This window comes from Trachypithecus francoisi, unplaced genomic scaffold, assembly GCF_009764315.1.
Source record: "Trachypithecus francoisi isolate TF-2019V2 unplaced genomic scaffold, Tfra_2.0 Lachesis_group5, whole genome shotgun sequence".
In the NCBI taxonomy this organism is placed as follows: Eukaryota; Metazoa; Chordata; class Mammalia; order Primates; family Cercopithecidae; genus Trachypithecus; species Trachypithecus francoisi.
In genome coordinates, this window is record NW_022681470.1 from 13,381,996 (window position 1) to 13,401,606 (window position 19,611).

At 43.6% G+C, this 19,611-nt stretch overlaps 2 protein-coding genes across 9 annotated transcripts in view; both read left to right on the forward strand.

Annotated features, from left to right (window-relative positions):
* The window catches only part of ARID4B (AT-rich interaction domain 4B), a 163,739-nt gene extending 160,246 nt beyond the window's left edge, over window positions 1–3,493 (forward strand). For all 5 annotated transcript variants that reach the window (XR_004434429.1, XM_033200311.1, XM_033200313.1 and 2 more), the window contains one exon: window positions 1,732–3,493. Coding sequence is in view for 4 of the 5 variants with exons in the window: in XM_033200311.1 (XP_033056202.1) it covers window positions 1,732–1,859 (128 nt within the window). In the remaining variant the exon portion in view is untranslated. The remainder of the gene's footprint in view (window positions 1–1,731) is intronic.
* Window positions 3,494–7,144: 3,651 nt separating this feature from the next.
* The window catches only part of RBM34 (RNA binding motif protein 34), a 29,759-nt gene continuing 17,292 nt past the window's right edge, over window positions 7,145–19,611 (forward strand). For 2 of the 4 annotated variants that reach the window (XM_033200321.1, XM_033200319.1), the window contains exons 1-4: window positions 7,534–7,811; window positions 7,918–8,092; window positions 8,337–8,473; window positions 14,196–14,427. In XM_033200321.1, coding sequence (XP_033056212.1) covers window positions 7,759–7,811; window positions 7,918–8,092; window positions 8,337–8,473; window positions 14,196–14,427 — 597 coding nt within the window. In that variant the 5' untranslated portion in view covers window positions 7,534–7,758. Of the gene's footprint in view, window positions 7,812–7,917; window positions 8,093–8,336; window positions 8,474–14,195; window positions 14,428–16,534; window positions 16,595–19,611 lie in introns of all 4 variants that reach the window. The other 2 variants (XM_033200322.1, XM_033200320.1) reach the window with 2 other exon arrangements.

Consider the following 19,611-nt stretch of genomic DNA (forward strand, 5'->3'; position numbering starts at 1 on the left):
ATAGAACAGGGGTTGCAAACATTTTCTGTAAAGAGACAATAAATACGTTAGGTTTTGTGGGCCATATGGTCTCTGTAGAAACTACTTATCTCTGCCATACTAAGTGTGAAATCTCCCATAGGCAATATGTAAACAAATAGGCATGCTGTGTTCCAATACAATTTTCTTTCCAAAGACAAGTAAGCCAGATTTGCCCCTGGGGTGGTTTTTTGCCAGCCTTTCTTCTAGAGTTATAATGAATATGAAGCAACTGGTAACAATGGGGAGGGGAATTTGGGTGATTAGGAGGTTCCTGGATGAGAGGGATATTTACTTCTCTATCTTATTACCCCTGTACTGAATGAATTTTTTAAATCTGTGCATGTATTTAAAAATATTATGTTATGAATACTAATTTATAATAATGAGAGAGGCCAGGCACGGTGGCTCACACCAGTAATTCCAGCACTTTGGGAGGCCGAGGCAGGCAGATCACCTGAGGTCAGGAGTTCGAGACCAGCCTGGCCAGCATGGAGAAACCCCATCTCTACTAAAAATATAAAAATTAGCTGGACATGGATGTGCATGCCTGTAATCCCAGCTACTCAGGAAACTGAGACAGGAGAATTACTTGAACCCGGGAGGCAAAGGTTGCAGTGAGCCGATACTGCATTGCTACAGGCCAGCCTGGGCAATAGAGCAAGACTCCATCTCAAAAAAAAAAACAAAAACAAAAAACAGAAAGAAAGAAAAAGGAGGCTGAAGCAGGAGAATGGCGTGAACATAGAAGGCGGAGCTTGCAGTGAGCCGAGATTGCACCACTGCACTCCAGCCTGGGTGACAGAGCTAGACTCCGTCTCAAAAAAAACAAACAAACAGGCCAGGCATGGTGGCTCACGCCTGTAATCCCAGCACTTTGGGAGGCCGAGACAGGTGGATCACGAGGTCAGGAGATGGAGACCATCCTGGCTAACATGGTGAAACCCCGTCTCTACTAAAAATACAAAAAAATTAGCCGGGTGTGGTGGCGGGCGCCTGTAGTCCCAGCTACCCGGGAGGCTGAGGCAGGAGAATGGCATGAACTCGGGAGGCAGAGCTTGCAGTGAGCCAAGATCGCGCCACTGCACTCCAGCCTGGGCAACAGAGCAAGACTCTGTCTCAAAAAAAAAAAAAAAAAAAAAAGACATGAGAGACTTTCTCTGATGAAAATAACGAATGTGTTATTTGCTTTGTAAACCTAGTGGAGGAGAATGCAACAGTTGAGATATGCACTGTTTTGGTCCAATTTGAAGAAGCAATTAAGCTTCCCATTCTTGTCACCATTTACATGTACAAGAAAACTCCCAAGTACAGAAAGATGGAGGAATTAGGAGGGGATAAAAGATTTTTGGATGGATTGCAGATTTTTCCTGTTTTGATACTTGTTTCACTATTACAAAAAGTGTATTCTATATTTTATTTCTGTGTCTTGCAGACTAGGCACAGTTCTTTCCCTCTTTGACCCACACAGGAGCCTTCCCTGGTCTATCCTTTTCATTACTTCTGTAGTTGGGCACTATCTAGCTTCTTGAGCTACACTAGCTTTTCCTTTCTTTACATTGTGGTACTGTGAGAATTGACCACTGTTGTTGTAAGCTAAATGATTTTGGAGAATATAATGGAATTTTAGTTCAGAGGACTAGTATTTTCTTTCTGTCTATTGTTGGGCATACATTTTTATTAAGCTCTTGGTTTGGTCTCCCTTTTCCTTAGGTGCTGCTACATCCTCATCCTCTTCTTCACCTTCATCCAGTTCCATAACAGCTGCTGTTATGTTAACTTTAGCTGAACCATCAATGTCCAGCGCATCACAAAATGGAATGTCAGTTGAGTGCAGGTGACAGCAGGACTTGCTAAAGCACTTTGCACTTAATGGCTGTTGAGGGCCACTTTTTTTTTATACTGCACAGTGGCACAAAAAAATATCAGACAAGCACTATTTTATATTTAAAAGTTGTTTCTTGACAAGCTGACTTGGCACTTAAGTGCACTTTTTTATGAAGAAAAAGTACAATGAACTGCTTTTCCTCAAGCAATAATTGTTTCCAACTTGTCTGGGAATTGTGTGTCTGGTAACTTGAAGGCCTTCCACTGTGGCAAATGGAGGCTTTTCACTGCCTGTAGAGACAATACAGTAAGCATAGTTAAGGGGTGGGTCCGAACATGTTAAGATAACTTACTGTATATGTATTCCCTTGTATTTTGTTAAAGCTGGAACATTTGATATTTTTCCATTTATTTATGAAAAAATATGAACCTATTTTCATTTGTACAAGGTAATTGTTTTTTAAAGCAAGTCACCTTAGGGTGGCTTTAATTGTATAAGTCAAGCACATGTAATAAATTCAAAACCTGCAGTTAACAGGATATCAGACATCAATCCTGGTAACCAAATATTAAAGATTCTCTTTAAAATAAAAAGACTGAACATGTTTACAGGTTTGAATTAGGCTAAAAGGTCTTGCAGTGGCTTTTCATGCCCCTTCAAATTGGAATGGAACTACTGTACTTTGCCATTTTTCTATAAATCAGTATTTTTTTTTAATTTTGATATAATACATTGTGTGAAAAAAGAAAATGGCTAATAAACTGTATTAAATCTTAAACAATGTATAAAGATTGTACTTAGCCAGTTCAAAGTGTATATTTATTCATAATGAATTATAACAGTTATATTTTTGTGTTTTCTTGTAAATGTTTCTTTTCCCTTAAATACAGATAATTCATTTGTATTGCTTATTTTATTATGAGCTACAACAAAAGGACTTCAGGAACAAGTAATGTATTAGTATGGTTCAAGATTGTTGATATGAACTGTCTCAAAAGGATGGTGGTTATTTTAAATATAAATAGCTAATGGGGGTGGTAGGCCTTTAAAATTAAATGCCTTGTATAGAATCCAAAATGAATGGAAAATTGTTTTCACTTGTATTGACTTTATGTTGTATGATTCCAATCTCTGTTCTGTTTGGCACTTGTATTTAATTCTTCACCTTTGTAAGACATTTGTATATTGCGGATGTGTTCATTCAAGCTATTTAATACCTGGCACTGTTAATACACAGTACTTTATTGTACAGACTGTTTTACTGTTTTAATTGTAGTTCTGTGTACTTTTTTTGGATGGGGCTGGCATGTTTTATTTGTTTCTGGCAATACGACATGTGAGAATTTCAATGCGTTTTGTTGTAGATGCTAACGTGTCAGAATCCTTTACATTCAACTTTTCTAAGAAAAGCATTTTCAGTCTTGTAGTGTGTGCTTACAGTAACTAATTTTGTTGAAAATGGTTTCAAGTTATTCAAATTTGTACAGGACTGTAAAGATTTGACAGCAAAATGTTGAAGAAAAAGCTTATAGAATAAAAGCTATAAAGTATATATTAGGATCTGCAAACAATGAAGAATTATGTAATATATTGTACAAATGTAAGCAAAGGCTCTGAAATAAAATGCCATAGTTTGTGAATCCTTGATTTTTGTTTCTAAAAGATTTAGTAATTTTAGTTCATTTCTGTATGTGATGACTGACTGGAACATACATATCCAGCATGTATTATCACGGGATTGATTGATACACAAAAAGGGGAAGATTCTACCTATGAAAATTGAAAGTCCATTAACCAGATAAGGAATGTATTAGACATTCTTTTTTTTTGGACATGGAGTCTTGTTCTGTCACCCAGGCTAGAGTGCAGTGGCGCAATCTCAGCTCACTACAACTTCCACCTCCTGGGTTCAAGCAATTCTCTAGCTTCAGCCTTCCACGTAGCTGGGATTATAGGCACCTGCCAGCATGCCTGGCTAATTTTTGTATTTTTAGCAGAGACGATGTTTCACCATACTGGTCAGGCTGGTCTCAAACTCCTGACCTCATGTGATCCACCCACCTTGGCCTCCCAGTGTGCTGGGATTACAGGCATGAGCCACCGCACCCGACCTAGGCATTCTTTTATCTTTGCATACACTATTTTGCTTTAGTCTGATTTTAAATATTTTTCTTATCACTTGGAGAATTGTCCAAATTAGAAAATTATTATTTTTTTATTTAACACTTGAAACCATTACCAGCAGCTTTAAAAAATTTTTTAATTTAGACCCTTCTGGGTCTTTTATACTTCAGTGTATTCTATTGCACATTGCAGTCATCTGGACATTGTTAAAAGTATGTTCAGTACTCACACCCCACTCCCAAGGAGTTATATTTAATTGGTTGGGGGTAGTACCTGGATGTTGATCTTTAATTTTTAAGGGTCTCCAGTGGTATTAATATGCATCTGGGTTGAGAAACACTGCTTTGCCGCAGACTTTTAAAAATCCATAATCTAGTTTTTTTGGCCCGACTTACTGAACTTTCTACCAAAAGAAAACCTTTAATACAAAGGCCAGGCGTGGTGGCTCAATACCTGTAATCCCAGCACTTCGGGAGGTTGCGGCGGGTGGATCACCTGAGGTCAGGACAAAACCAGCCTGACGAACATGGTGAAACCCTGTCTTTACTAAAAATGCCAAATTAGCTGGTCATGGTGGCACATGCCTGTAATCCCAGCTACTAGGGAGGCTAAGGCAGGAGAATCGCTTGAACCCAGGAGGTGGAGGTTGCAGTGAGCTGAGATTGCACCATTGCCCTCCAGCCTGGGCAACAAGATCAAAACTCAGTCTCAAAAAAAAAAGAGAAAGGAAATAAACTTTTTTAAGGCCTAGAAAGCTCAAATACATATTTTTTAAAGCAACTTTGTGGGGCCCTTTATTTTCACAAAAATTAGTTTAAGGGATGATCTTTTAAATATGTGGAACGATGCTTCCCAAAAGGAATTCCTAGAATACTGGTCCCTGGAAATGCTCTGGGAATTTATAACCAAATATATTTTGGGAAATCTATAACACATTCTTTTCTTAGAGAATCACAGTGTTTGCATATTAAAAACTTCGAGAGAAGGCCTGTGAAGAGATACCTGCCTAAATAACCCTTTACCCTACTGTTTTCAATCCTACCTAATCATGAAACCCTGTTTTTTGAGGAGCTTTTAATATCATGTACTGAGTATGTTATAGAAACAGTGCTGAATAGGGGAATTGTTCCAAATTTTGTTGGAGTCGAGATTTATACCTTTGTGCCTCTGTCTCACCTGCCTTCTTCTACTTCCTAGCTTCTTAAGAGGGTTTGAGGATTTTATTGCATTAGTAGAATTGACCTATGTCTACTTCTGGTCACCTAAACTAGACTTAGTAAGTTAGTTTACAATTAACATATTAAGATGGTATATATATATATATTTTTTCTTTTTCTTTTTCTTTTTTTGAGAAGGAGTCTTGCTCTGTTGCCCAAGGCTGGAGTGCAGTGGCACAATCTTGGCTCACTGCAACCTCTGCCTCCCAGGTTCAAGTGATTCTCCTACCTCACCCTCCCGAGTAGCTAGAACTGCAGGCACCTGTCACCACACCTGGCTAATTTTTGTATTTTTAGTAGAGGGGGTGTTTCACTGTGTTAGCCAGGATGGGCTCGGTCCCTTGACCTCATGATCTGCCCGCCTTGGCCTCCCAACGTGTTGGGATTACAGGTGTGAGCCACCGCGCCCGGCCAAGATGACAGGTTTCTTAACGGTGTTCTCCAAAACTTTTTTTTTTTTTCCCTACTGAAAAAACTTTAGAGTGGGGTCTTGTTAATTTCTTTCTTTCTATTTTTTTTTTTTTTTTTTGAGACGGAGTCTCGCTCTGTGGCCCAGGCTGGAGCGCAGTGGCCAGATCTCAGCTCACTGCAAGCTCCGCCTTCCGGTTTACGCCATTCTCCTGCCTCAGCCTCCGAGTAGCTGGGACTACAGGCGCCCGCCACGTCGCCCGGCTAGTTTTTTTTTTTTTTTTTTTGTATTTTTTTAGTAGAGACGGGGTTTCACCGTGTTAGCCAGGATGGTCTCGATCTCCTGACCTCGTGATCCGCCCGTCTGGGCCTCCCAAAGTGCTGGGATTACAGGCTTGAGCCACCGTGCCCGGCCTGTTAATTTGTTTTGTTTTAGACAGAATCTCGCTCTGTTGCCCAGGCTGAAATGCAGTGGCGCAATCTTGGCTCACTGCAACCTCTGCCTCCGGGTTCAAGCGATTCTCCTGCATCAGCCTCCTGACTAGCTGGGATTACAGGCGCCCGCCACCACGCCCAGCTAAGTTTTGTATTTTTAGTAGAGATGGGGTTTCACCATGTTGGCCAGGCTGGTTTGAAAATCCTGACCTCAGATGATCCACCCACCTCGGCCTCCCAAAGTGCTGGGATTACAGGCGTGACGCACCGCACCCGGCCTCCTTTTGCTTTTTTTGTGACGGAGTTTGGCTCGTGTTGCCAGACTTTAGTGCAAATGGTGCAGTCGTGGATCTGAAACTCCCAGGCTTGCATTCCTTCCGCCTTGGTCTCCCAAAGTGCTGGGATTATAGGCGTGAGCCACCATGCCCCACCATGTCCTCATATTTCAAACTCTCAAAGCGGTCAGTGATCTCTAAATGGTTAAAAACAGCACTGAATGGCAATGAAGATAATTTTAAAACTATCTCCAACCACAGCTTCTTTCGTAGTCTGTTTTCTTATGTAAGGTATCTGCTACCTAGCTGGGTGTGGTGGGTCATACCTGTAATCCCAGGACGCTGGGAGGTCAAGGCGAGCGGATCATCTGAGGTCGGGAATTCGAGACCAGCCTGACCAACATGGAGAAACCCTGTCTCTACTAAAAATATAAAATTAGCCAGGCGTGGTGGCACATGCCTGTAATCCCAACTACTCGGGAGGCTGAGGTAGGAGAAACGCTTGAACCGGGGAGGTGGAGGTTGCAATGAGCCAAGATCAGGCGGGGAGCACGAAGGTGCCCCTCTAATTTGTTTTCTGTAGAGAGGAAGTTTCGCTAGATCGACCAGGCTGGTTTCAGACTCCTAGTCCTCACGCATTACTCCTGCTTCAGCCTCCAAATGTGTTGGGATTACAGGCGAGCCACCGCGCCTGGCTGCAAAGAAACATTGTCTAAGTTAGACAGTATCTGAGCTAGGCCTTGAAGGATGGACATTATTTTGCAGGAGGGGAAAGAGGAGGGCAATTACAACAGAGGGGACAAGAATAACAACTGTAGAGGCGGTGGAAAAAGCAGGCTAAAATGTCAGGGGCTGGAGGGAGATGAGTCTGGGAAGACGGGCTGAGAACACCTTGAAGAGTTTTGAATGCCAAGTATCTACTTTTCCAGGTAGAATAGCAGGGCCGTATTACAATCTTTCGAATTTGTATGTTGACGTGACTCGTTAGAGGTGTGGTCTTTATTTTGGAATAATGTCATATTTCAGAAAAGTTGCCAGAAGAGTACAAAGAACTCTTTGTACTCTTAACAGCGATTAGCCAGTTGTAAACACCCCACTGCGTTCACCCCCAACCTCATTTCTTGCCAAACCTCCCTCCTTTTCAACAAGTCGGTATTTTACGTATTTCTCCCTTGGCTTGGGTGGACACCCCGCTCCTAGCCTGGCTGATTCTTCACATTGCAGGCTTCAATCACTCCCAGAAGACGTCCTTCACTCCCAAAATGAGGCTTCTCTGAAACGGCAAGGACCACCAACCAAATGGGAGAAACCTGACGCCTCACCCAGCGCCTCCCACCGCGGCTTGGCGGCCGACTGCCGGGGGAGGAGGGGGCGTGGCCCGAGAGCGGAAGTGCCCGGAACCCGGAAGTGCGAGCTCGCGCGCCGCTGCCGTCTTGGAGTTCTCGGAGTAAGAATGGTCTTGGAAGTGATGAACAAACGGAAGAGAAAGAGATGTGTCGAGGAGGGGTGAGTGGCGCGCGGCACGAGTAGCTGGGGAGGGATGTTGTACGTTCCCTCGTGCTGGCGAAGCGGTGGTGCGTGGCGTGGCTGAGTTTCTGGCGTCCGTTTCTAGAGAGAACCCTGACGACGGCGTTCGCGGGAGTCCGCCGGGAGACTACAGGGTTGGACAGGTCGCCAGTAGCTTATGCCGCGGCGAGCACCATTCCAGAGGTGGCACCGGTCGGCTGGCGGCCCTCTTCAGTTCTCTGGAGCCCCAGACTCAACCCGTGTACGTGCCTGTGCCTAAAGTAAGTCACTGGGCTTTCTTCCCGAATAGCTGGTTAAAACCACTTACATATGAAACAGGCTTCTTACCGCGTGAAGCGCGGTTTCTAAAGGGGGCACACAGGATTCATTGTAAGTAACCTTTCATGATTCTTACATACCAGTGAGAGAGAGGAGATGCTCATTTAGAAAGACCACTAAATTATGGCTTAGGGTCAGAATTCTAAAAGGATGGGGTCTCATGTATAACTTCAAACTTTTAAAAAGGAAACCATCAAAAAAAGGAAACAGAATGAGGAGGAAGAAAGTACATCCCAGATTGAAAGACCAATGTTACAAGAACCTGCAAAAAAAGTGAAAGCGAAGAAGAAACACACTAACGCAGAGAAAAAGTTGGCAAACAGGTTGGTAAAATTCTCTTATTTGATGTTAAAGAAATTAGGTGGTAAAGAAATTAACATTCCTATACCTGCAATATTCGTCTTAGTTTTATCTCATTTCATATTTCTACTTGTTTTCAAAACTTTTATTATGGAAAATCCAGTACATATAGAAAAGTTGAAAAGGCTAAGAAACCCCATGTACTCACCATCAGCAATTTAATACTTGGCCAACCTTTTTGTATTTTTACCCCACTCATATACCCCCTCATTATTTGTTTTTGTTTGTTTTGAGATGGAGTCTTGATGCCATGCCCAGGCTCACTGCAGCCTCCCCTTCCCAGGTTCAAGCGATTCTCCTGCCTCAGCCTGAGTAGCTGGGACTACAGGTGTGCGCCGCCATGCCCGGCTAATTTTTGTATTTTTAGTCGAGACAGGGTTTCACCATGTTGGCCAGGCAGGTGTCAAACTCCTCACCTCAAGCGGTCTGCCTGCCTCGGCCTCCCAAAGTGTTGGAATTACAGATGTGAGCCACCGCGCCCAGCCACCCCCTCGTTATTTGGAAGCAAAAGGAAAACTTATGTTTCATCTATAAATATTTCAGCATGCATATAAAAGAGTTTGGTTTGCTTTTTTTTTTTTTTTTTTAAGACAGAGTTTTGCTCTTTTTGCTCAGGCTGGAGTGCAGTGACCTGATCTCAGCTGCTGCAACCTCGGCCTCCCGGGTTTAAGTGATTCTCCTGCCTCAGGTCTCCTGAGGATCTGGGATTACAGGCACCACCCTGCCTGGTTAATTTTTTTTGTATTTTTAGGAGAGACAGAGTTTCATCATGTTGGCCAGGTTGGTCTTGAACTTCTGACCTCAGGTGATCCACCTGTCTTGGCCTCCCAAAGTGCAGGGATTACAGGCATGAACCACTGCGCGGCCTGGTTTACTGTTGTCTGATTGGTTTTGTTTTGTTTTGTTTTGTTTTATTTTGAGACGGAGTCTCACTCTTTCGCCCAGGCTGGAGTGCAGTGGTGCAATCTCGGCTCACTGCAACCACTGCCTCCCGGGTTCAAGTGATTCTTCTGCCTCAGCCTCCCGAGCAGCTGGGACTATGGGCGTGCGCCACCACACCCAGCTAATTTTTGTATTCTTACTAGAGACGGGGTGTCACCATATTGACCAGTCTGGTCTCGAACTCTTGACCTCATGATCCACCTGCCTCAGCCTCCCAAGGTGCTGGGATTACATATGTGAGCCACCGCACAAGTATGTTTAAGAACACGTTTGGTGTTCTTAAATTTATTCTTTACCCTCATTAACATTTTTTTTTTTTTTTGAGGCGAGGTCTGGCTCTGTCACCCAGGTTGGAGTGCAGTGGTGCGATTGTGGCTCACTGCAACCTCTGCCTCGTAGACTCAATCCAGCCGCCTGCCTCAGCCTCCTGAGTCGCTTAGACTATAGGCACACACCACCATGCCCAGTTAATTTTTGTATTTTTTGTAGAGACGGGATTTTGCCAGGTCGTCCAGGCTGGTCGCAAACTCCTGGACTCAAGTGATCCAGGCAGCTTTTTTTTTTTTTTTTTAAGTTAGAAAAATAGACAGGGTCTCACTATGTTACCCAGGCTAGTCCTGAACTCCTGGGATCAAACTATCCTCCTACCTCCGCCTCCCAAAGTGCTAGGATTACAGGCATGACCTACCATGCCCGGCCAGCATAACGTTGTTTAACAGTGTATTTGAATCATGATCCAAATAGTGATCCCATCACATGTACCTAGGTAACAGTCTTCATTCCTCTCTTCTTTGTTACTCTCCTCAAACCCCTTATTTCCTTTTCCCTTTTCTCCTTTCAACTGAAGACCTTTTTACCAGTTCTGGAGCTATTAATCACTAACAGTTGGTAACTGCTATTTTTGTCCTCCTATTTAAACTTAATGTATCTGTACACAGCCTTATTTCTTCCCCTCTTTCTTAGGTGTCTTCCCTCTTGTCCAATATTAACTCAACCACCTGGTTGCTGTGTGTACCGTGTATGTTCTTCTGCCGTTTTAGAGACTGTGCCGTCAGATCCATCCACATTCCCCTCTTTCCCTTGTCACTCATTTTTTTTGTTGTTGTTGTTTTTGTTTTGAGATGGAGTTTCGCTGTTGTTGCCCAGGCTGGAGAGCAATAGTGCAATTTCGGCTCACTACAACCTCTGCCTCCAGGTTCAAGCGATTCTCCTGCCTCAGCCTCCTGAGTAGCTGGGATTACAGGCACCCACCACCACACCCAGCTAATTTTTGTGTTTTTTCAGTAGAGATGGGGTTTCACATGTTGACCAGGCTGGCCTCGAACTCCTGACCTCAGGTGATCCACCAGCCCTAGCCTCCCAAATTGCTGGGATTACAGGCGTGAGCCACTGTGCCCGGCCCTTATCCCTCTTTCTACTATATAGATGTGGTCAAGATTCTAATCTTTAAAAAGGACATTCCCCCCAACCACCAAAAAAAAAAGCCCATATAATTGCATGTCTCTGTTTGCTGCCATTCCCACAGTCCTTCCCTTCAGTCTAGCTTTTAGGAAAAGCAGTCTGTTCTTTTACTTTCTCTCTTTTCTTGACTCTGTTCACCCTTCCACGCACTTGCATTCTGGTGGTGGCGGGTTTTATTCTCTGTCCTGACTGTGCCACTGAAGCAGTGCTCACTGAGGCCACCCTGACCTCTCTGACATATGTAATGGGCAGTGCAGCTTTTGTCTTATGAGTCCTCTGTTACCCTTCACGTAGCTCTTTTCTTGTTGAAGCTACTGGATTCTCTGAGAGAAATCTCTTCTGATTGTCCTCTTGGCCAATTCTTTCTTGGGGTTATTGTGGTATCTTTTCCTCTGACTGCTCTTTAAATGTGCATTTCCCTAAGGGGTCTCATTCTTGGTCATGTTCTTGTGACTCTTTGTCACCCTTTGTTGGGGGCAGTATCTCTTGTGCCCATTATGATCTCTCTCCTGATCTCCAGACATGTATGTTTGTTTGCCTCCCGGCATTTGCACCTCTTTTTTCCCTATGTACCTCCAGGTAAGAATGCTCCACTGGGAGCTCATCATTCTCATCAGACCTGTTCCTTGGCATGAGTGCTACCACTAGCCTTCTAGTTGCCTAAATTAGTGGCCCGAGAGTCATCCTGTCTTCTTTCCTCTCCTTGCTTAGCTAATCAGTTGCCAAGTCCTGATGATGCTGTTTTTTATTTTTTTATTTTTATTTTTATTTTTATTTTTTTTTTTTGAGACGGAGTCTCACTCTGTCGCCCAGGCTGGAGTGCAGTGGCCGGATCTCAGCTCACTGCAAGCTTCGCCTCCCGGGTTTACGCCATTCTCCTGCCTCAGCCTCCCAGAGTAGCTGGGACTACAGGCGCCCGCCGCCTCGCCCGGCTAGTTTTTTGTATTTTTTAGTAGAGACGGGGTTTCACCGTGTTAGCCAGGATGGTCTCGATCTCCTGACCTCGTGATCCGCCTGTCTCGGCCTCCCAAAGTGCTGGGATTACAGGCTTGAGCCACCGCGCCTGGCAATGCTGTTTTTTAATTATCTCTTTAATCTGCCTTTTCCTCTTCACCTCCTTCCCTGCTCTGGTCAGTCTGATTAGTCTCCTCAGATACACACTGTTGTAACCATATCCTTACTGGTCTCCCTTCTCCAACCTTATCCCCTTTCTAATTACCTTCCACTCTTCTGCCCAAATGATCTTTTTTAGATGCTCTCAGTCTTCAGTGTCTCCTCATCTTCAATAGGATAAAATCTAAGCACATTTGTGTAACACTGAAGGTCCCTCCAGACCTGGTTCCCACCTTACTGTACTGTCTCATTTCCTTTCACTCCTGCTAGGCACTTTATATACTGTAGTGAGCAAAACACTAGACACGGACCCTGTCCTCAGGGGAGGAGTAATAACAGTCAGCTTTTATTGGACTGTGTACCAGACACTGATTTCCTCTTCTGAGAAGCCTTTCTTGTTTATGTGTGCATACCATATATCATAGCTGTTACCATTTTATTGTGAACTTGGTCTGTCTTTTCACTAGACGACTGGAGGCCTTTGATTGTTTCTTTACCTTTGTATCCTCAGAGCCTAGAACTGAGTAGGAACCTGGTAAGTATTTGCTGATGAGTGAGTCATTTTTATGATTCTTATTGGCTCTTCTCTTCCCTCACTCCTTAATATCCTTTAGTTCTCCTTTCAGATTGATGCTCAGACCTTGCTTATCCATATCCAGCAATACTTTATATTGTATTTACCATTTCACAATTTACTTTTGGTAAGAGTCCTTTAAATATTACAGAAGTATTAGAAGTAGGGAATCTGGTTTTTCCTATTGGCCATGTTGCTTGTACAGAGTAAGTAAGTACTCTGCTACCATATTAACCTCTTTAGAGTCTCAGGGAGTGTGATAGTGCCCCTAAAGGTCTAGAGTAGAAAATGAAATTAGGCATTGATAGAGTGTAAACTAAATCTCCAAGAGCTTTAAGTGAATCAGCTTCTGTTTAGATGAACTTGCTGCTGCTGTTGCCTGGCAGATTTAATGTGTTCAAAAATTGAGCTTCACTTACTCTTGCCAGGTGCAGTGGTTCACGCCTGTAACTCTAGCACTTTGGGAGGCTGAAGTGGGCGAATGGCTTGAGCTCAGGAGTTCAAGACCAGCCTGGGCAACATAGCAAAACCCTGTCTCTACAAAAGAAATATAAAAGGAAACCGGGCGTGGTGGTTCATGCCTGTAATCACAGCACTTTGGGAGGCCGAGGCACGTGGATCAAGAGGCCAGGAGTTTGAGACCAGCATGGCCAACACAGTGAAACCCCGTCTCTACTTAAAAAAAAATTAGCTGGGCGTGGTGGCAGGCGCCTGTCATCCCAGTTACTTGGGAGGCTGAGGCAGGAGAATTGTTGTGAACCAGGGAGGCGGAGGTTGCAGTGAGCTGAGGTTGCACCACTATACTCCAGTCTGGGCGACAGAGCTAGACTCTGTCTCAGAAATTGTGTGTGTGTATATATATACACACACACACATTTATATATGTGTATATATATTTGTGTGTATGTATAAAAGGCTCACACCTTTAGTCCCAGCACTTTGGGAGACTGAGGTGGGCAGAGATCACTTGAGGTCAGGAGTTCAAGACCAGCCTGGCCAACATGATGAAACCTCGTCTCTACTAAAAATTAAAAAATTAGCCAGGCGTGATGGCAGGCACCTGTAATCCCAGCTACTTGGGAGGCTGAGACAGGAAAATCACTTGAACCCGAGAGGCAGAGGTTGCAGTGAGCCGAAATTGTACTATTGCACTCCAGCCTGGGTGACAGAGCAAAACTCCGTCTCAAAAAAAAAAAAAAAATTTAGCCAGCTGTGGTGGCATGCGCCTGTGGTCCCAGTTACTTGGAAGGCTGAGGTGGGAGGATTGCCTGAACCTGGGAGGTTGAGGCTGCAGTGAGCTGTGATTACGCTGCTACACTCCAGCCTGGGTGGAAACCCTGTCTCCAGAAAAAAAAAAAAAACTTAACTTTTTCTAACTCTTGAGTTAAATCATTTTTTTTCTAAAGATACTAGTCAGTTTCTAGATAAAGCTGCTTTAAAAATTTTGATATATTTGTGAGTGGTAAATCTAGGAAAATTCAGAAGATATTGGAAAATATTTCTAATTGGGAAGATAGAGCTGCGCTTTGTCAAATACTAGACCTACCTGGTATGACTCTTACTGCTTATTTTGTTTTATTTTTTGCCTTAAAAAGGGAAAGTGCTCTAGCGAGTGCTGATTTAGAAGAAGAAATTCACCAGAAACAAGGGCAGAAAAGGAAAAATTCTCAACCTGGTGTTAAAGTAGCAGATAGAAAAATACTTGATGATATGGATGACACAGTTGTCAGTCAAAGAAAGAAAATTCAAATCAACCAAGAAGAAGAGAGATTAAAGAACGAGAGAACTGTATTTGTTGGGAATTTGCCTGTTACATGTAATAAGAAGGTAAGTTTGTGTATAGTAAAATTTTAGGGAAGTTAATAACTTTGTTCTTCCTGTGTTGAATAAGCATTCAATAATAAGTCATGGATATAACTTCATTGTAAATTATTACATAAATCATCCTAATATAAATGGATTCCAATATCCACCCCCTCCTTTTCATTCCTGCAGTCCCTGCCCTAATTCAGGCTTTTGCAGATTATATTTGAATATTGCAGTGATGTCCTGCCTGGTTTCTTTCTTTCAGCCTTATCTCCTGTTATGTGCCACTAGAATATAAGCTCCATATGTTTAAAGAAGTTTTTCTTTTTTCTTTTCTTTTTCCAGATAGGTTGTCACTGTCACCTAGGCTGGAGTGTAGTGCCATGATCATTGTTCACTGCAGCCTCAAACTCCTGAACTCAAGTGATCTTACTGCCTCAGCCTCCTGAGAAGCTGGGACTACAGGCGCATGCCACCACGTCTGGCTACTTTTTGTATTTCTTTGTGGAGACAGGTTCTCGCTGTGTTGCCCAGGCTGGTCTCAAACTCCTGGGCTCAAGCGATCTGCCCTCCTTAACCTCCCAAGGTGCTGGGACTTCAGGCATGAGCCACTGGGCCTGTTCCTCTTTTTTCATCATTCTGTCTCTCTTTTTTTTTTTTTTTGAGACAATCTCGCTCTGTCACCCAGGCTGGAGTGCAGTGGCGTGATCTCGACTTACTGCAAGCTCCACCTCCCGGGTTCACGCCCTTCTCCTGCCTCAGCCTCCAGAGTAGCTGGGACTACAGGTGCCTGCCACCACACCTGGCTAATTTTTTGTATTTTTAGTAGAGACGGGGTTTCACTATGCTAGCCAGTATATCTCGATTTCATGACCTCGTGATCCGCCTGCCTCGGCCTCCCAAAGTGCTGGGATTACAGGCGTGAGCCACCGTGCTCAGCCTCATTCTGTCTCTTGACACCTGAAATGGTGCCTTGTGCCTGGTAAATATGTGTTGTTTAAAGAATGACGATGTCCTGCGTTTCTTCCATTGTGTGAGGATCGCTGAAGCAAAACCTGCCCTTTGTTTCTGCATGTTCATGTGATAGTAACTGTTGCAATCCTTAGCTCAGCATCCTGCTCATATTTTGAAGGACAATTTAAACTCTACTTCATTAAAAACAGTAGAAAAACCTTTTTGAGGCCAGGCGTGGTGTCCCACACCTGTAATCCGAGCACTCTGGAAGGCCAAGGTGGGCGGATCCCCTGAGGTCGGGAGTTTGAGACCAGCCTGGCCAACATGGTGAAACCCCTTCTCTACTAAAAGTTCAAAAATTAGCTGGATGTGGTGCAACATGCCTGTAATCACAGCTAGTTGGAGGCTGAGGAAGGAGAATTGCTTGAACCCGGGAGGGGGAGGTTGCAGAAGCCAAGAGTGTGCCACTGTACTCCAGCCTGTGTAACAGAGTGAGACTCCATCTCAAAAAAAGTTTATTCCTGTTTTAAACCAATGTGAAAACATGAGAGAATCTATGGAAGGTATAAGTCTATCTTTAATTTACATGTGATAAAGGTTATCAAAGATTGAAAGAAAAGCATTATACATCCAATGGATACTAATAGGAGCTTGAATTTTTTTTTTTTTTTTTTAGACAGAATCTCACAAGTTTCAGTAATATTTTTTTGTTCATCCAACTGAATAGTTACCTACTTTTCCTGAAATGTTCTTAAAAGCTAGCAGTAGGCCGGGTGTGGTGGCTCATGCCTGTAATCCCAGCACTTTGGGAGGCTGAGGTGGTTGGATCACTTGAGGTCAGGAGTTCGAGACCAAACTGGCCAACATGGCGAAACCCCGTCTCTACTAAAAATACAAAAATTAGCTGAGCATGGTGGCGGGCGCCTATAATCCCAGCTACTTGGGAGGCTGAGGCAGGAGAATCGCTTGAAGCCACGGGGGCGGAGGTTGCAGTGAGCCGAGATCATACCACTGCACTGCAACCTGGGTGAAAGTGTGAAGCTCTGTCTCAAAAAAAAAAAAAAAAAATACCTGGCAGCAAGGATTATCGGACAATTTTTCTTAATTCCCTTTTATAGCACTTATTTGATGTTCTGAGGATGAGCTAATGTGTATGTGTTTTTTTTAATTTTAGAAGCTGAAATCATTTTTTAAAGAGTATGGACAAATAGAATCTGTACGATTTCGTTCTCTGGTATGTTTCATTCCCCCATAAAATTACATAATACTAAAATTTGTTGCATTTAAATCAGATTAACTTCTTGCTGTTAGTGAGATGGTGGAACACTTTAACCTTTTGAATCAATAGGTTCAAATTTAACCCAAGAAAAGAGTTGCTCTTATTATCTACTGCTGACTCTTGAACTTTTTAAATAATGTAGTGAGTTTACTTAATAAAATGATACTCTTGCTATGAAAGCCTGCAATGTACTTTGTAGGGTGGATGGGTGAGTTATTTACTGTGTCAACAGAATAGGCTGAAAAGTTAATACTGGTTATCATTGCCGGAATCCTAGGCATTCTCTTCTTACGTCCCATCATATGCATTTAGTATGGGAGGTGGGTGGGATTGCTGCAAACAGTCCTTGTTCTCTGAGCACAGACAGATCAAGTGTTTAAGTCAATTTAATATTAAAACTTTATAGAAGTGAGTTGGATTTTACCAGCTTAGCACTCTGGACCAGTTATAGCCACATTCTTTGGAGCAGGAAATAAGTATCATTTATATTTGGTTTTCCCATACATGATTTTTTTTTTTTTTAACTGCATAGGCATAGTTAGTTGACGTACCATAGTGTACGTTTTTGGACACTATTGCATAATTAATGTATATTAGAATATAGGAAATGTTTATTCTGGTTTTTTTTTTTTTTCTTTTTCTTTTGAGACAGAGTCTTACTCTGTCTCACCCAGGCTGAAGTTCAGTGGTGGGATCTCGGCTCACTGCACCCTTCGTCTCCTGAGTTCAGGTAGTTCTCATGCCTCAGCCTCCCAGGTAGCTGGGATTACAGGCATGGTCTACCATGCCTGGCTAATTTTTGTGTTTTTAGACAGGGTTTCACCGTGTTATTTAGGCTGGTCTCAAACTCCTGACCTCAGGTAATTTGCCTGCCTCATCCTCCCAACGTGCTGGGATTACAGGCATGAGCCCCTGCGCCCAGCCCTTTTCATGTTTCTAATTGCTCTTTCTCATGTGATTAGTTTCTCACCCTCCATACAGTTGACATTTTGGAGTGGATAATTCTTTGTTGTTGGAGGCTGCCGTTTGTATTACAGGATGTTTAGTAACATACATGGTCTTTACCCACTAGATGCTGGTAGTGCCCCCTGCACCTCAGTGTAACAATGGAAAATATCTTCAGGAATTGCCGAATGTTAGAGGAGGCACAACTACCCACTTCTATAGAAGTAGACATTACCCAAAGTTTTGATAGTGCCCATAATTTCTGTCAGGGTATTTATTTCCCACTCTTATCACATATCTTTTGTCTGCCCTTCTGAGTTCCATTTCCCCGTATTAGACCTTTGGCTAATGCATTGTTTGTGGGTGTCTTGTCATACCCTGATTTCAGTATATCTGATTACTTCCATCCATTCTCACCCCACCCCTATGCTACCTACTGATTTTTCTATGGTATTTAGTGGCACCCAGGCTGCAGGTTTTGTGGTTGCCTTTGACTCTGCATTGGCTCACCTATGCTAGTGTTTGCCATTCCTGTCCGTTTTTCGACTGTGATTTCTTCCTAATATGAGCCATTCCTTTCTTTTTTCCTTGTCCTACCTAAGTTGTCATTACCTCCTGTCAGAATAGTTGGAGAGGCCTATTATAGTTCCTACCTTCAGTCTTCCTCTCATTTGTCCAACAAAACACTGTCAGCTCAGTCTTCCTGAAGCTCTTCTTCCCAGAACCCTTGCTTCTTTCCCTGCCTTGCATTCATGAAACGCCCTTCCCCCGGCCCCTCCCTGCCCCCACCAGCCGCCACCCCCCTCGCTGGGCCTGCTGTTGCTTTCTCCCCTGTGGGGAGCCTGCCTTGATTCTCCCCAGTCTCTAGGCTACCAGTGTGTCCCTGCTATGCATTTTACTGCACCCATCCCTCATCATAGTACCTAGTACACTCTACTGAAATTGTTATTTGCCACCTCCACCAGACTGTAAGCTGTGATTACAAATACTCTGTCTTTCTTCTTGTGGGGTTACCAACACCTGTACATTGTGTTAATTATTCTCACTGGCCGGGCGCGGTGGCTCAAGCCTGTAATCCCAGCACTTTGGGAGGCCGAGACGGGCGGATCACGAGGTCAGGAGATCGAGACCATCCTGGCTAACACGGTGAAACCCCATCTCTACTAAAAATACAAAAAGCTAGCCGGGCGAGGTGGCGGGCGCCTGTAGTCCCAGCTACTCGGGAGGCTGAGGCAGGAGAATGGCGTAAACCCGGGAGGCGGAGCTTGCAGTGAGCTGAGATCCGGCCACTGCACTCCAACCTGGGAGACAGAGCCAGACTCCGTCTCAAAAAAAAAAAAAAAAATTATTCTCACTGTCAGTGAAATACATCCTTAATTCTTAGTCTGACAGTTCTCCAGTGTGGTCCCGCCCATCCTGTGTTCCTCTACACATGGGTTTTCTCTCCTTTGTCCCTTTGCTGGTCTATTTGTTTTGCTTGGAATCCTTCCTCAAGGTACCTTTTTTGCCTATGAAAGTATTTTTCAGTATGTGGCTAAAATGTCCCTTCTTCAAAGCTTTTCTGATACTTTATATCATTAAATGATGTTTTTTCCTCTGCATTATTCTTGTTACTTTATTGCCTTATGTTATACTTATTTATTAATATCTTCAATGACAGGATGTAGACCGGGTGCAGTGGCTGATGCCTGTAACCCAGCATTTTGGGAGGCCAAGGCAGATCACTTGAGTTCAGAAGTTCGAGACCAGCCTGGCCAACATGGCAAAACCCCGTTTCTACTAAAAATACAAAAACTAGCCGGGCATGGTGGCGGGGGCCTGTAATCCCAGATATTTGGGAGGCTGAGGTGGGAGAATCGCTTGAACCTGGGAGGCGGAGGTTGTAGTGAGCCAAGATTGTGCCACTGCACTCCAGCCTGGGCGACAAAGTGAGATTCTGTCTCAAACACAAACAAAAAAAATACAAAACCAAACAAATAACGGGATATAGACCCTGTACAGAAGGCACCCAATAAATGTGTTTTGAT